The following is a 16,098-nucleotide window of genomic DNA, read 5'->3' on the forward strand; positions in this document are numbered from 1 at the left end:
CAGGTCCTTGGCGGCTCAGATGGTAAAGAACCTGCCTGCAATGTGGAAGACCCAGGTTTGATCCCTGGGTCGGGAAGATCCCCTGGAGAAGGGAATGGCAACCCACTCGTTTTCTTGCCTGGAGAATCCCATGGACAGAGGAGCCTGGTGGACTACAGTCCATGGGGTTGCAGAGAGTTGAACACAACTGAGCGATTAATACTTTGCTTTCTGCTACTCAAACATGAGTCCTTCTGACTCCATTTGTTCTGCCCTCCTGCAGGCAGCATAGGGTGATCTGCTCTAAAGACCACGTAACTCAACGAAGGACATAAACACAGTGGGTCTTACAGAAAGGGAAGCTAGAGTATTGGAACCCTAATCGCAGGCAGGCTCCCCAGGAGGAAACTGGAGGGGGAGGTGGGACCAGAGGTGGAGACTCCGTGGGATCTTTCTTTTCTTATTGTGCTTTGGCGATGATAGAAACTTTATTGCCTAAAACCCATGTGGGAGCAGTGTTGTGAATATTCTTTCCCTCTAGCCCTCAACACCAATTTCTTTCATATCTTCCCAAATGATAGACAGAGATTTAATACATTTAATGCTTTTCTTTCCATTTACACTATCATAAATTACAAAGTATTGTTCACTTCACAAAATAAAACCATTTCCAGATAATTTTTTGACAGTATCAAGAAGTACATAAGCTACAACAAACAAACCTGTACAGCTGGGAGGAACGATGCTAACAGGGACCAAGCAGAACCATCCTGACCCCCGAGTGCCATAACTGCACTGATCTCTCCCCTTTCAGCTCACTTAACACACAGTAATTCTCTTCTGGTCACTCCAAAACAAGACTGGTGAGTAACAACATGAATCGTCTCAGATAATCAGAGGGAAAGACATTGTAGTTAGGTTTAAGAAAAACAAATTTAGGTTTACAGTTTTTTGACATTTTAAATATTTTACCTATGTTACAAAATATAGAAATCTTGGTGTTGAAAGCTCATGATAAGATAAATAGAACCAATAAGATAGAACTATAGTCATCAAATCATATTAAATTATCCATTAGAGCTACTTTGATCAAGGAGGTACACATATTCATAAAAACCAAACTTATTCATTCTTTAAAAAATAGGCTTGTTTATAAAACAAAAATGAAAAAAATCAACAATGACTCTGCAGGTTTCACTTTTCAGAAATACAGACATATGGTGAAAATGCAACTTGCCATTAACAGATGGATTCAGAGTGCTTGCCTGAAATGAAGAGGAAAAGTGCTTTTTACGTGGCCTAGATATAACCAGTGTTTCCAGATCATTTTATGTAAAATGACCACGTTCTGCGTGTTCTGTGATGTATACACATGATATGGAAGAAGTATGACCAATTCTGAAACATACTTTGGGATTTCACAAAATTTCTATGGAAAGAAAATTGTAGATGTGACAGACCATCCTACAATTGCAATAAACATATACTGCACGATAGCAAAATGCCAGTGCTTAACAGCAAGAACTATTAAAAGCAGGGACAGAGGTGGGAGGTGAAATTTCACTGCAAAGCACTGATAAGGACAGAGGTATGTCAAGATAATACTGCATTCATGGGAAACTTTTTCAGGGATCACAGCGAGAAGGCAGGACAAGGTATACAGGGTAATAATCAATGCACTGCATTGAGTTCTATTTGCTAAAATAAAGTAACATTCTTGCAGCTAAAATAAAAATACATCTTACAATATAAGTTTCATTTAACATTTAACATATAGAATTGTCTTCTTTTTGTAAGTGGAAAATGTGTAACTGTATCAAGTACCTCTATGAATTAAGTTCCCTTTTATTACTGATAAGACAGAAGTTTAAAGGTCTACACTGTTTTTTTTAATAAGTTAAAGAAAGATTTATTAATCACTCTTCCAACAAAACAGACAGACATACGAGGCACGGCAAAGACCCGAGGTGAGGACTTTTTCTCGCCCTCATCCTTGCTGTTCTCCCGTGGAGGGGCCAGTGTCTATGAGACACAGTAGCCAACCTGGCAATCCACTGTGGTCCAGGAAATTCCATCACTTGTTTGGAAAACAAATCAAGTGCAAGAGATGTTTTTATTTCTTTAGCCTTATCAACTTAGATGGGGCTGGGGCCACTCAACTCATTTTCCAGGTGAATTAAAACAAAACATCTTCATTTTCTATTAAGATCTGCACAATCAGCTTTTGGTACCGCATGTCATGGAGGGTGGTGAGGGTGCTGTCCTCAGGAGGTCTCATCAGGGTGGGCCCAAACACGATCCCCAGATTTTCAGCATTCATGAAATTGTCCTTTTCATTCATAGTCACCCTGCAAGACAAACATACACAGAGAGACGTTATAGAGAGTCAAGGGTGGATTTGTGTACTGATTATGAACATAGGCCCCTGAGAGCTTCTCTGGTTTCGGAATTTGCAAAAGAAAATTGAGGACGAATTATAGAGAAGTATTTTTTAAAAGGTAATTTTTGGATTTTCTTGAAGAGATCTCTAGTCTTTCCCATTCTATTGTTTCCCTCTATTTCTTTGCATTGATCACTGAGGAAGGCTTTCTTATCTCTCCTTAGCTATTCTTTGGAACTCTGCATTCAGATTCTTATATCTTTCCTTTTCTCCTTTGCCTTTAGCTTCTCTTCTTTTCTCAGCTATTTGTAAGGCCTCCTCATACAACCATTTTGCCTTTTTGCATTTCTTTTTCTTGGGGATGGTCTTGATCACTGCCTCCTGTACAATATCACGAACCTCTGTTCATGGTTCTTCAGATACTCTATCATATCTAATCCCTTGAATCTAACAGAAGCAGAAAATATTAAGAAGAGGTGGCAAGCATACACAGAAGAACATACAAAAAAGATCTTCATGACCCAGATAACCACAATGGTGTGATCATTGGACTAGAGCCAGACATCCTGGAATGTGAAGTCAAGTGGCCTTAGGAAGCATCAATAGGAACAAAGCTAGTGGAGGTGATGAATTCCAGTGGAGCTATTTCAAATCCTAAAAGATGATGCTGTGAAAGTGCTGCACTCAATATGCCAGCAAATTTGGAAGACTCAGCAGTGGCCACAGGAATGGAAAAGGTCAGTTTTCATTCCAGTTCCAAAGAAAGGCAATGCTGAAGAATGCTCAAACTACCACACAACTGCACTCATCTCACACGCTAGTAAAGTAATGCTCAAAATTCTCCAAGCCAGGCTTCAACAGTATGTGAACCATGAATTTTCAGATGTTCAAGCTGGATTTAGAAAAGGCAGAGGAACCAGAGATCAAATTGCCTACATCTGTTGAATCATAGAAAAAGCAAGAGAATTCCAGAAAAACATCTACTTCTGCTTTATCAACTATGCCAAAGCCTTTGACTGTGACTGGATCACAACAAACTGTGGAAAATTCTGAGAGAGATGGGAATACCAGACCACCTTACCTGCCTCCTGAGAAATCTGTATCCAGTTCAAGAAGCAACAGTTAGAACTGGACATGGAACAATAGACTTGTTCCAAATCAGGAAAGGAGTATGTCAAGGCTATATATTGTCACCCTGTTTATTTAACTTATATGCAGAGTACATCATGTGAAATGCCAGGCTGGATGAAGTACAAGCTGGAATCAAGATTGCCAGGAGAAATACCAATAACCTCAGATATACAGGTGACACCACCGTTATGGCAGAAACTGAAGAAGAACTAAAAAGCCTCTTGATGAAAGTGAGAGAGGAGAGTGAAAAAGCTGGCTTAAAACTCAACATTCAGAAAATGAAGATCATGGCATCTGGTCCCATCACTTCAGGCAAATAGATGGCCAAACAATGGAAACAGTGACAGACTTTATTTTTGGGGGCTCCAAAATCACTGCAGATGGTGACTGCAGTCATGAAATTAAAAGATGGTTACTCCTTGGAAGAAAAGCTATGACAAGCATAGTCAGCATATTAAAAAGCAGAGACATTACTTTGCCAACAAAGGTCTGTCTAGTCAAAGCTATGGTTTTTCCAGTAGTTGGGTATGGATATGAGAGTTGGACTATAAAGAAAGCTGAGCACTGAAGAACTGATGCTTTTGAACTGTGGTGTTGACTTTTGAAAGTCCTTGGGACTGCAAAGAGATTGAACCAGTCAATCCTAAAGGCAATCAGTCCTGAACAGTCATTGGAAGGACTGATGCTGAAGCTGAAACTTTCAATACTTTGGTCACCTGATGCTAGGAACTGACTCATTAGAAAAGACCCTGATGCTGGGCACGATTGAAGGCAGGAGGAGAAGGGGACAACAGAGGATGAGATGATTGGATGGCATCACTGATTCAATGGATATGAATTTGAGCAAGCTCTGGGAGTTGGTGATGGACAGGGAAGCCTGGCATGCTGCAGTCCATGGGGTCACAAAGAGTCAGACATGACTGAGCGACTGAACTGAACTAAATTTTCAGATTAATTTTTTAGGTTATTGACATTGTCTTCAGCCCACAGAAGTGAACTACTAAGTGAATCTGGTATAGACACACTTTTGAACACTATAAAATCAGTCCTCTTTCTAAATAAACATGGAACTCTCATTGAAGGAATATTGACTTGAAGGGGCAGTAAAGATTATTAGGTGGCCCATGATGCATACAGATTTAGTCTAGACTTGTATGACTGTCTTCATTTCCCTCTTCTTGCTGTCCACTGGTCTACATGCTGGAGGCTTGTATAACTATCTTTATCTCCCTCTTCTTGCTGTCCACTGTCTGTATGCTTGTATGACTCTCTCTATCTCCTCCTCCTCGCTTTCTACTGGTCTATATGCTGGAGGCTTGTATGCTTGTCTTCATTTCCCTCATCTTGCTGTCCCCACAGCTCTGTATGCTGGAGGCTTGTATGATTGTCTTCATTTCCCTCTTCTTGCTGTCCACTGGTCTGTATGCTGGCAAACCAGGAAGCTGAGGGCAGATTCCCTGACTGTTGGCAGGGCTACTGCCCAAGGAGAAAGGTCAAGGCATTGTCACGGGACAAGAGAATGGCTGGAATGTGGCCAAGTGGGAACACAGTTAGACATTATTTTTAGTTCCCACAGGATGAGGTCTAGAGCAGTAATTGTTATTAGAATTGAAAATACTCATCACTAATCATTAGAGAAATGCAAATCAAAAGTATAGTGAGGTATCATCTCACACCAGTCAGATGGCTATGATCAAAAAATCTAGAAACAAAAGGTGCTGGAGAGGGTGTGGAGAAAAGGGAATCCTCCTACACTATTGATGGAATTGTAAATTGGTACAACCATTGTGGAGAACAGTATGGAGGTTCCTTAAAAAACAAATATAGAACTACCATATGACCTGGGAGTCCCACTCTTGGGCATATAGCTGAAGAAAACTCTAATTTGAAAAGATAAATGCACGCCAGTGTTCACTGTAGCACTATTTACAACCGCCAAGACATGGAAGCAACCTAAATACCCATCAACAGAGGATAAAGGAGATGTGGTACATATACACAATGGAATATGTGTATATGTTGCCATTCCCTTCTCCAGGGCATCTTCCCAACCCAGGGACTGAACCTGGGTCTTCCGCATTGCAGGCAGATTCTTTACTGTCTGAGCCACCAGGGATCCTAATGGAATATTATTCATCTGTAAAAAGGAATGAAATAACGCCGCTTGCAGAAGCAAGGATGGACCTAGAGACTGTCATACTGAGTCAGTCAGAGAAAGACAAATACCATATGATATCATTTATGTATGGAATCTTAAAAAAAAAAGCACAAATGAACTTATTTACAAAACAGGGTCCCAGATGTAGAAAACAAAATTTACAGTTACCTGGGGGAAATGGGGGTAGGGAGGGATAAACTGGGAGACTGGGCTTGACATACACATAGGACTATATATAAAATAGACAAATAATAAGGATCTACTGTATAGCAGAGGGAAATCTATTCAGCACTCTGTAATGGCCTATATGGGAAAAGAATCTATGGAAGAGTGGGTATCAGCTTATGTATAACTGATTCACTTTGCCGTACAGCAGCAAGTAGCAAAACAGAAATCAACTATACTCCAATCAAATTATTTTAAAAACACCCAGGTAAGAACTGCAAAGCCTTTAAACATGAAGTTCAAATTCCAAAGTTGGCTTAACACCTTCCTAAGTAGAATAAAATTATGATCTCTCAGATTCTTGCTTGAAGGAATTAAGGTTTTAGGATGTTCATAATAGATCTAAAAGGGAGTACATTCTTCAAGAAGAGCAAAATAGGATTGACATATGTTTAAGTTTTTTACAGAGAGCTATCTCTTTGTGTTTATTCTCTTAAAGCTAATTAAGCCTAGCTGTGCGTGTGTGCATGCCAAGTTGCTTCAGTCGTGTCCCACTCTTTGCAACCCCATGGACTATAGCTGTCCAGGCTCCTCTGTCCATGAGATTCTCCAGGCAAGAATACTGGAGTAGGCTGCCATCTTAACTTTGCACTGTGAAGGTAATGAAGCTGAATTGACCTTCCTAAGACTAGCCATCTAGTATTATTTTAGAAAGGTCAACTCAGCTTGCATTACCTTCACATTGCAAAGTTAAGAGGGAGGTAAGAAAGAGGATTTTCTTCATTTTCAAACTACTCATAGTTGTCCATCAAGTCAGTCACCACACCTGACCAGACAAGATAGATAGCAACCCCTCCATAGTAAAAAATACTAAATAATTGGCATTTAAGACTCAACTGGGATGTGTCAGCATTTTTTTACTTTGCCTTTCAAAGTATCATAATTGGACACTAAAAGAAATAACTTATAGCTAATTAAAAGGAAGACTGACATTCAAGCCTATTTTTTATCCAAAATTTACTTGTACTCTTCAATAAATTAATCAAAATGAGACTCTAAGATAACTGTTACATTTCTGATCACCTTGAATATGAGCAAGAGTATTTATATGTTTTAAAGGTAGAAAAATTAAAACCTCAATGCATTAAGCGTTTCTATAGTTTTATCAACTTGTTTCCTTTCATTTACTGAACCGATCTGTAAATTGGTCAGTATAGATATTTTTTGGTTTATTTTATCTAAAAATGGGCTGCTACCATATATCCCCCCAAAACACAGAGGAAGGCACACAGAAGTACCCTGATCCTGTCAACATCTCAAAGACCAATATATTGACCTCACAAGTACAGTGAAGGAAAGAGATCTGTGGTTTAGGTAAAAGAGTCTAGAACCAGAGACTCCAGTGTACTGTAAACAGCCATCTCTGTCTGTCTCACATGCCCTCACACAAATAACCCAGTGTGTAGCCCCTGTGGCAGGCAGCCTCTGAGAAGGCCCCCAGTGAGCTCTGTCTTCTGGAATCCATACCCTTCTGTAACTCCTTCCCCGAGAGCAGGGGTCCCTGACCTCCAGGATCTAATAATGCTTGATGATCTGAGGTGGAGCTGATGTAATAATAATAGAAATAAGTGAAAGTTGCCCAGTCGTGTCTGACTTTTTGCGACCCCATGGACTATACAGTCCCTGGAATTCTCCAGGCCAGAATACTGAAGTGGGTAGCCTTTCCCTTCTCCAGGGGATCTTCCCAACCCAGGGATTGAACCCAAGTCTCCAGCATTGTAGGTGGATTTTTTACCAGCTGAGCCACAAGGGAAGTCCAAGAATACTGGAGTTGGTGGCCTATATCCCTTCTCCAGTGGATCTTCCTGACCCAGGAATCAAACCGGGCTCTCCTGCATTGCAGGCAGATTCTTTAACAATTGAGCTATCAGAGAAGACCAATAGAAATAAAGTACACAATAAATGTAATCTGCTTGACTCATCCCCAAACCATCCCCCAAACCCTGGTCCATGGAAATACTGTCTTCAGCGAAACTGGTCCCTGGTGCCAAACAGGCTGGTGACTGTTGCCCTAGAGCATAGGCTAGACCTAGTGACTTGCTTCCAACACATAGAGTAATAGCAAGAGCAGTGGGGTATGGCTTCTGAGATTAGGTTACAGAAAGGCTGTCTTCCGTCGTGGGTGTCTTGCTTGCTTGCTGTAAGAGAAGCCAGCTGCCATGTGGGGAGCTGCCTATGGGAAGATCCATATGACAGAAAACAGGGCTCCTGTTCTGAGAACAGTCGGCAAGTGACACCTGCAGGCTAATCGCCTCTGAGGAACTGAATCCTGCCAAAGACCATGTGAGTGAGCTTGGAAGTGGACGCTTCCCTACTCGAGCCTTGCAGCCTGGCTGTCAGTTTGACTGCAGCCTCATTATTAACCTTGAACCAAAGGCACCCAGCAAAAGCCACCTGGATTCCTGTCCACAGAGACTATGCAATAATAAACACTTACAGTTTCAAGCAATCTGTCAGTCAGTGGGAGGAAATGACAACCCATTCCAGTATTCTTGCCTGGAGAATCCTATGGACAGAGGAGCCTGGTGGGCTGTCCATGGGGTTGCAGAGATTTGGACATGACTGAGCACACACACACGACAGATAATTAATACATCAGATGAAACAAGAAGTCAGGGTGGAAATCTGCTTGCCCAGAAAGAAGGCAGCTCAGGAGTTTGGGTTTAGGGTGAGCAAAAGGAGAGACAGAACACAGAGTTCAAGGCTTTGTGGGAGGAGGGTGCAGACTCAGGGGCAGCCTAGACACATGGTTAAAACAGATTAGGGGCTATGGGTCAAACTGGGTTTCCATCCTGGCTTTACCTCACCTCTCTGCATCAGTTGTGTAATGTCCCTAAGCTTCAGAAGTATTACCTGTAACGTGAGGCTCCTAACAGTACCAGCCTCAGAGACAGGACACATCTAAAGTGCGGGAAGCAGCTTCTGCTATCTCCTAGACACAGAGTGAGTGTCTAGGGTTATCAATGGGCTGACCTGGAGAAGGTAACCTAATTCACTTAAAAGGAGGATCTGTTCACTCAGTGGGTTGGGGAGGTTGTGCACTTTTCCTAATGCATCAACTGTGCAGGGCAGACAGAGTGTGCAGAGGCGGCGCCAAGGAGGTGTCAGCTTACTTCTTGAGGTGGATCATCAGGTATCGGAGGGTCTCATAGTGGGCAGGAGGAAGCAGCATCAGCACTTCATGGACCGCTTCCAGCCTCTCATCCGCATTGGAGATTTCTGTGAAGATCACACATAATGAATATCAGTGCAGTGCTGAAACATTAAAGTTTTCAGAGAAACTCCAAGAAGTTTGGTTTGTTCAGGCTACAGGTGAAGGGGATGTCTAATAATATTTCACTTAAAGTGATCCATTTGTTCATGTCTTGTCTTACTCCTGAAAGGGTTTGAGTCTGGGAGCCACATGCATATTGAATGTCCACTGGCTGCATGGCAGGAGGCTGCCCTCCAGGAATCTGCAGCCTTGTAGATACTTACTGGTGGCACATGCACAGACTGTGCTTTGCCCATCTTCTGAACACTGGATTTGCTAGAAACTATGACCAGCTTTAATTTAAACTGGACCACACTTGGGAGCTTTCTCTTGAAATTGTCTACCAAATCTTTTCTTGGCAGGCATAACTGAATCCACTTTATAATGCAAGGGCACTGGCAGGTGAGCCAGCCAATTCAGGGTGCACTGTTGGCACTTTTTGTCAAAATGTTGGCATGGTGAACCGCAGGGTGCTGTCCAGGTTAGGAAGTAGATAGTAGGCACGTTAACAATGGGAGGAAGCATGCATGCTTCTGTTTTCAGGACTCTGATGGGTATTGGCAGCCATTCAAAGAAAGCTCTCCTGGTCATTCCTCCTGGGGAAGAGGGTACCTGCTGTCAGAACCTTCCCCACAAGACCACTGGGATCCAGGAAAGAATGCTCTGACCAGGGAGTATAGCCACAGCTCATCTGGAAAGTACACCCTGAGCGACTGCAGTCTGCCCATGTTTCTCCCCATCAGGTATCTTGTTACTACATTTAGCAACATATATCTTTAAAGATTATAGTTTTTAATAAAAACTTCCTCAAAGTGTGCTTGACTTCTGTGTCATGCATTCTAGCACCTGAATCTCCCCTTCCTCACTACAGTCCTGGACAAAGTGTAATGCAACTCCCCCCGCCCCCAACACACACACACACAGACACACACAGGTCCTCTCACCTGACAGCACTGACCCAAGTGCCACACCCTGAAGGAGCAGCTCTAGGCTGACGGAAGACTAGTGCTAATGTTCCATTTCTGGACCCGTGAGCTCAGCTCTCTAAGCTTAGTTTACCTCCTCTGTAAAATGGGATTACAATATGTGCCTCATCAGCTAGATGAAAAGGTTAAAAAAGGAGATATTGGTGAGAGTTCCTAGGATAGTATTTGATACAGTATCTTCTCGGCCTGTTACTAATTTTGAACAGCATCAAGGTGCCCTAACTTGGGATATGACTTTAATCAATTAGCAAGGGGATTCTGCTTAATAGATGAAAGTAGTTAATCTATACAGCCCTCACTGAAGACTATCTGATTGCTTACTAGAAAAGCATTTCACTTTCAACATATAACAGAGTAAGTCTGTGTTGGTTTCCAGCATAGAAGAAACAGTGGGGAGAGACAGAACTGCCTGGTCCCCAGCATCAGTCGAATAGAACTGGCTTAGCACTGGTTCCACTCAGCTAGTGTACTGTGTCTGGGTTTCTACTAATTGTACTGTTGTGCCCTCACTTGGCAAAGCAAGTCCTCATGCCATAATTTAATCAGGTTCTGAGTTTTCATTTTCTTGAAGTCAAAAGCATCACACTTAAAAATTTGGTGCCATTAAACAATTAGTACTCAATACTTACTTGCTGCTTCTATAAATTTGGAATAGGTATCATAGGTGATGACAGGAATGGGTAAGTCTCTGAAATACAGTTTAAGGGCTCCAGTGATGATGTTTATGTCTGGATAGATGTTGGCAGATATATCTGCCTTTTCACCATCTGAAAAACAATCAGTGATCCAGTTCCTAATTAGGATCTTATTTCACCAAGTTAAACCGTGCCCAGAAAGAAAAAAAAGATGCGACAATGAATGCTCCCTTACAAGTCTCAGCTGACTCTCTTGGCATCTAATAACATGGAGATGCAGGAAGTAACAAAGAGAAGTTTGGTAAGAGGGATTTTGGGCCTGAGGGTAAGTAGAGCCAAAAATGTAGTGAAATAGACTTAAAATAGTTCTTTGGGTGCCAGCCCCTGGTAATTTGCTAAATAGAAGTCTAGCACAGTAATTTATATTCTAGACACAAAGCTTATAATAGGATAACAATCTAATTTGAAATTATAAAATCAAGAATCTCATATAGTATTCTTTGGATTTGGATTTGAAGATCACATACATAAAATAAGTTGAATATATTCAGATTTTAGTGTTTCTTTCAGGCTTACCAAAGTTTCTTTTCACTTGATTATTCCTTCCTTAATCCCTAAGACTTTAATCTGGGAAACTTAAACTTTCCCTCATGGGTAGGTAATGTTATATTTCTTACTATTTTTTGCAATCTTTCTGAAGACATATTTTGACTTTTTGTTTTTACCATTAGTAGATATCAGTCCAATTTAACTGTCACAATCTATAAAATTTTTTCAATCATAGAGGGACTATTAGCATTATCTTTTTTATAGAGAATTGAAAGAAAGAACAAATGTCTCAGCGAATTTGGTTCTGAGGATTAAAAAGCTCTTAATGTACAGAAAACAGTAAGAGTGTAGCAGATAGGCCATCTGATCGCATTATTTATGTATTTAACAAACAATTACTGAGAACCTACCATGGGCCAGGCACTGTTAAGCCCTAGGGAATTAAAGAAGAAAAGACATAAATTTGTCCCTCAGTATCCATGGGAGATTGGTTCTAGGACTCTCCACTGCATGAGTACCAAAATCCGTGGATGCTCAAGTTCCTTATATAAAATGGCTTACTATGTGCATATAACCTATGTATACTCTCCTGTATACTTTAAATCATCTCTGCTGCTGCTGCTGCTTAGTCACTTCAGTCATGTCCGACTCTGTGCGACCCCATAGACGGCAGCCCACCAGGCTCCCCCATCCCTGGGACTCTCCAGGCAAGAACACTGGAGTGGGTTGCCATTTCCTTCTCCAATACAGGAAAGTGAAAAGTGAAAGTGAAGACGCTCAGTCGTATCCGACTCTTAGCGACCCCATGGACTGCAGCCCACCAGGCTCCTCCATCCATGGGATTTTCCAGGCAAGAGTACTGGAGTGGGGTGCCATTGCCTTCTCCAATTATGTATAATACCTAATACAATGTAAATGCTATGTAAATAATATTAATGCAATGTTAATGCTACATAAATAGTTGCCAGCTTGTGGCAAATTCAAGTGTTGCTTTTTGGAACTTTCTGGAATTAAAAAACATATTTTTGATCCACAATTGGTTGAGTCTACCAACATGGAACCTGCAGATACAGAAGGCCAATGGTACTTTTGCTCAAATAACTCTGGTTAGATTGGAAGTCGGGCATGAAGCTCAACAACTGCAAGGAAATGGGAAGACAGCTCTGCTGGAGAAATGTGGAAATGTAGAGGGGGACAGAGGAAAAGGAAATGGAATTCTTAGGTCAGTGTGGGGTGGTCAGGGAACAGTCATGAAAAGGGAAGACTTAAGCTGACATTGATAAAACAATTAGGTGTTTGCCAGGCAGAATTGTGAACACATTCTAGATGGAGAGAGCAAGGTGACCCCAGATGCTTGTTCATGAAGAGAGGTGGGGAATACTTCAGTATTGCTAGGGTACAAAGTCTATAGAGAGGAGGTTGTGGCTATGAGCATGCAGATAGATCATCAAAGACCTCATCTACTATTCTACAGAGCAGAGGACCTATCTAGTGGGCCAGAGGTTCCATCTCTGATTGGCTGTATCAGAATTATTTGGATCATTCAAAGGAAATACAGATTCTTAGGCTCAGCTTCCTGAATGAGTTCCCAGGGTGGCCCCTGCTGATCTGTATTTTTAATGAGTTCCCTAGTTAGCTCATGATATCTGGCCTAAGCGAGAATATGGCCTGGAGGACAGTATGGCACAGTCATCAAGAAGAAAAGGAGTCACCTCCTAAACTTCCCCTAGTTTAGTGCCAGGTGTACCCCCATCACTATGCTCTCCTCTTTGGATCTCTGGGAGAAGGAGAAGAATAAATGGGATCTGAGGTAGAGGATGCAGAAGGTACCATGTGCCATGGTGCCATGTGACAGATCTTAAATGTTGGGCAACAAAGTCAAGAAGCTTAATGGGACCAAAGGCTGTCTGATTATTCAAGTAGTATTTTAAACTCACTTCTCCATGTGGTGAACTGTCCATGACTTTTTAAAAAACACTTCCCCCAGGGAATCAGAGAACTATGAGAAAACTATGGATTACAAAACATTACTTCCTGGCTTCCTAAAGAACAGCTCTTAGTAGCTCTAAAACCCCATTTCCATTATGAATAAAACTGGTTCCAAAAGAGAAGATGCTAAGGATAAGTCATTTAGCACTCAATAACATGCAAGTCTGGGGCCTCCTTGGTGGCTCAGATGGTAAAGAATCTGCCTGCAATGCAGGAGACCCACGTTAGGTGCCTGGGTTGGGAAGATCTCCTGGAGAAGGGAACGGCTACCCATTCCAGTATTCTTGCCTAGGAAATCCCATGGACAGAGGAGCCTGGTGGGCTACAGTCCATGGGGTCTGTCCATGAACAGTCAGACACAGTTGAGCAACTAACACACATACATGCAAAGGGCAAGCCTACCTCTGTCAAATGCCATTTTGACATCTTCAATGTGTTCTGTGAACCCGGAGACTCTATAAAGGCCTTCTGACTTTAATCCTGTAAAAAAAAGGAGATAGATTTTAACTGTAGCTTCCTAAAGCACCTAAAAATAAATATAATTTCCTATCTACACTGCATGCTATCAGGAAATGAGCAAATGTAGTCAGTGCTCTTATTAGGGGCTTCCCCGGTGACTCAGTGGTAAGGAATCTGCCTGCCAATGCAGGAGACACAGGTTTGATCCCTGGGTCAGGAAGATCCCATGAAGAGGGAAATGGCAACCTACTCCAGTGTTCTTGCCTGGGAAATTCCATGGACAGAGGAGCCTGGCAGGCAATCGTCCATGGGGTTACAAAGAGTCGGATACAACTGAGTGACTGAGAAACAAATGCACACAAGCATGCTCTTATATATTACGCATTATCACATCAGAACTTGAAATGTCCATCTCAGTTTCTGTGCATCTGTCTTCACTGCTTGTGTGGCAGTGGAGACCTCGGGGTCTGGTCTTCCTCCTGCCTGGCTTTGCAGAGTGAACCCAAGGTTAAGATTCTCATCAGTCATGATGTCCTGCTTCCTTTGTTCATCTGACAGTGGATGAGACTTCACTTCAACAAACTATTTTCTCCCCAGCATCATCTCAATCCATATGCCATACTGTATGTAGCACGGTGCTCGGTACACAAGTATGCATATGTGTGGTACATCTTATCCTGATTTTACGAGAACTATCCAAATTTTATAGCCTATGTGTTTATCATAATAATGACAGTATGTTAAATGTTTAACTACATATGATTGATTTAAATGGTATACCTTCAAATAAATGATTATACAAATAGATGCAGGAAAGTAAAATTCTAATGAATGAGTATGGAAACTTGATCACTGTATATTTAGGGTAAGAAAAAGATGTGGGTGCAATTCCTAGACCTTATTGATTTGTTAGGATATTTCAAAGTATCAGAAAGGATAGAGGATAAGATTTCAGACCTTGTATATCAAAAACAAGCTGTTATCAAACTATAGCTACAGTCATAATAAGCAAATAAAAAGTTTCTACTGCTGCTGCAGTACAGTCTGTCAAGCAATGTAACTAAAGTACATTTCTGTTTATCATGTATACTATCCGCCATATATAAAAGTTGGCACTGGATCTGCTAAAGCTCCAATACTTTGGCCACCTGATGCAAAGAGCTGACTCTTTGGAAAAAGACCCCAATGCTGGGAAAGATTGAATGCAAAAGCAGAAGGTGGCAGAGGATGAAATGTTTAGATAGCATCACTGACTCAATGGACATGAATTTGAGCAAACTCTGGGAGATAGTGAGGACAGAGGAGCCTGGCCTGTTGAAGTCCATGGGATCCTAGGAACTGAACAAAAGCAATATTAGGTCTGCATCAGAGACAGCAAATGCATGACACAGATACTGCCCCTCCTTTCTCCTCTGGCCATCAGAGACACTCTTCACTGACCTCAGCTCTCTCTCCTACTGAGCCCCACTCAGATTTAGAATTTGTCTCAGGACAGTTGTCTGGGGTGCCACTAGTGATCAACTGAACTGGCCCATAGATGAGACTTGGTTCTACTTGGTGGTGCATTAAGCATGCCTTGGTCCAGTTGTAACCCACCCTACAACAGAGGTGAGTACACAGTGGCACGTGGGAGCACAGTGCAGCGGGCAGTAACCCTGCCTTCTGACTGAAGAAGCTACAGGGAAGGTCTTACTGAGGAACTGCCTTTAAGGAAGTCATGGGACTTCCCTGGCGGTCCAGGGGTTAAGACTCCGCCTTCCAGTGCAGGGGGTGTGGGTTCCATCTCTGGTCAGGGAGCTGAGATCCCACATGTCTCGTGGCCAAAAAACCAGAACATAAAGCAGAAGCAATATTGTAACAAAGTCAATAAAGACGATAGAAATGGTCCACAGTAACAATAAATAAATAAATAAATGGAGGAAGTCATGAGGGATGGGCTGGACTTTACCAGAGTTAGCAGAGGCTGCCGCCTCCCTTCCAATATTAATTCTCCCTTCCTCTAATGTGAAGAAACCTTTGGATTTTTAGAACAACACTCATTGAAGAGGCCCTTAAATCCTGGCCAATGTGAAGAGAGCGGAAGTGATGTGTACAGTGCTGCCTGTGGACTTGAAGGGCATGCCCTTTTGCTCTTGGCCGGAGCGCAGCTGAGATGGTGATAACCATCTGGGACCATAGAGAGGAGGGCAGCACTCAGAGATGATGGGGTAATGAGCTGGGGGCCTGAATTCCTGCCTCTGGGCAGCTGCCCCACCATCCCTGGACTGCTGCTGGAGAGAGAGAGGTTTCCATGTTGATGTCACTATTAGTTGGGGTCTCTGTGATAGCATGAAAGCATCTGGGTTAAGTACATT

The 16,098-nt window shown here is 42.1% G+C and overlaps 1 protein-coding gene and 1 long non-coding RNA gene across 5 annotated transcripts in view; one reads left to right on the forward strand and one right to left on the reverse strand.

Annotated features, from left to right (window-relative positions):
* Window positions 1-554: 554 nt before the first annotated feature.
* The window catches only part of CHN2 (chimerin 2), a 337,298-nt gene continuing 321,754 nt past the window's right edge, over window positions 555-16,098 (reverse strand). For 3 of the 4 annotated variants that reach the window (XM_005205489.3, XM_059885477.1, XM_024990557.2), the window contains 4 exons: window positions 13,688-13,765; window positions 10,742-10,879; window positions 8,987-9,092; window positions 555-2,327 (listed from right to left, as the gene is read on the reverse strand). In XM_005205489.3, coding sequence (XP_005205546.1) covers window positions 2,156-2,327; window positions 8,987-9,092; window positions 10,742-10,879; window positions 13,688-13,765 — 494 coding nt within the window. In that variant the 3' untranslated portion in view covers window positions 555-2,155. 4 annotated transcript variants of the gene reach the window in all.
* Window positions 2,326-4,566, forward strand: LOC132345108 (uncharacterized). The gene is made up of 2 exons (XR_009494238.1): window positions 2,326-2,477; window positions 2,814-4,566. It is a non-coding gene; the product is annotated as an uncharacterized lncRNA (long non-coding RNA).

The sequence above is a fragment of the Bos taurus genome, chromosome 4 (genome assembly GCF_002263795.3).
Source record: "Bos taurus isolate L1 Dominette 01449 registration number 42190680 breed Hereford chromosome 4, ARS-UCD2.0, whole genome shotgun sequence".
Lineage (NCBI taxonomy): Eukaryota > Metazoa > Chordata > Mammalia > Artiodactyla > Bovidae > Bos > Bos taurus.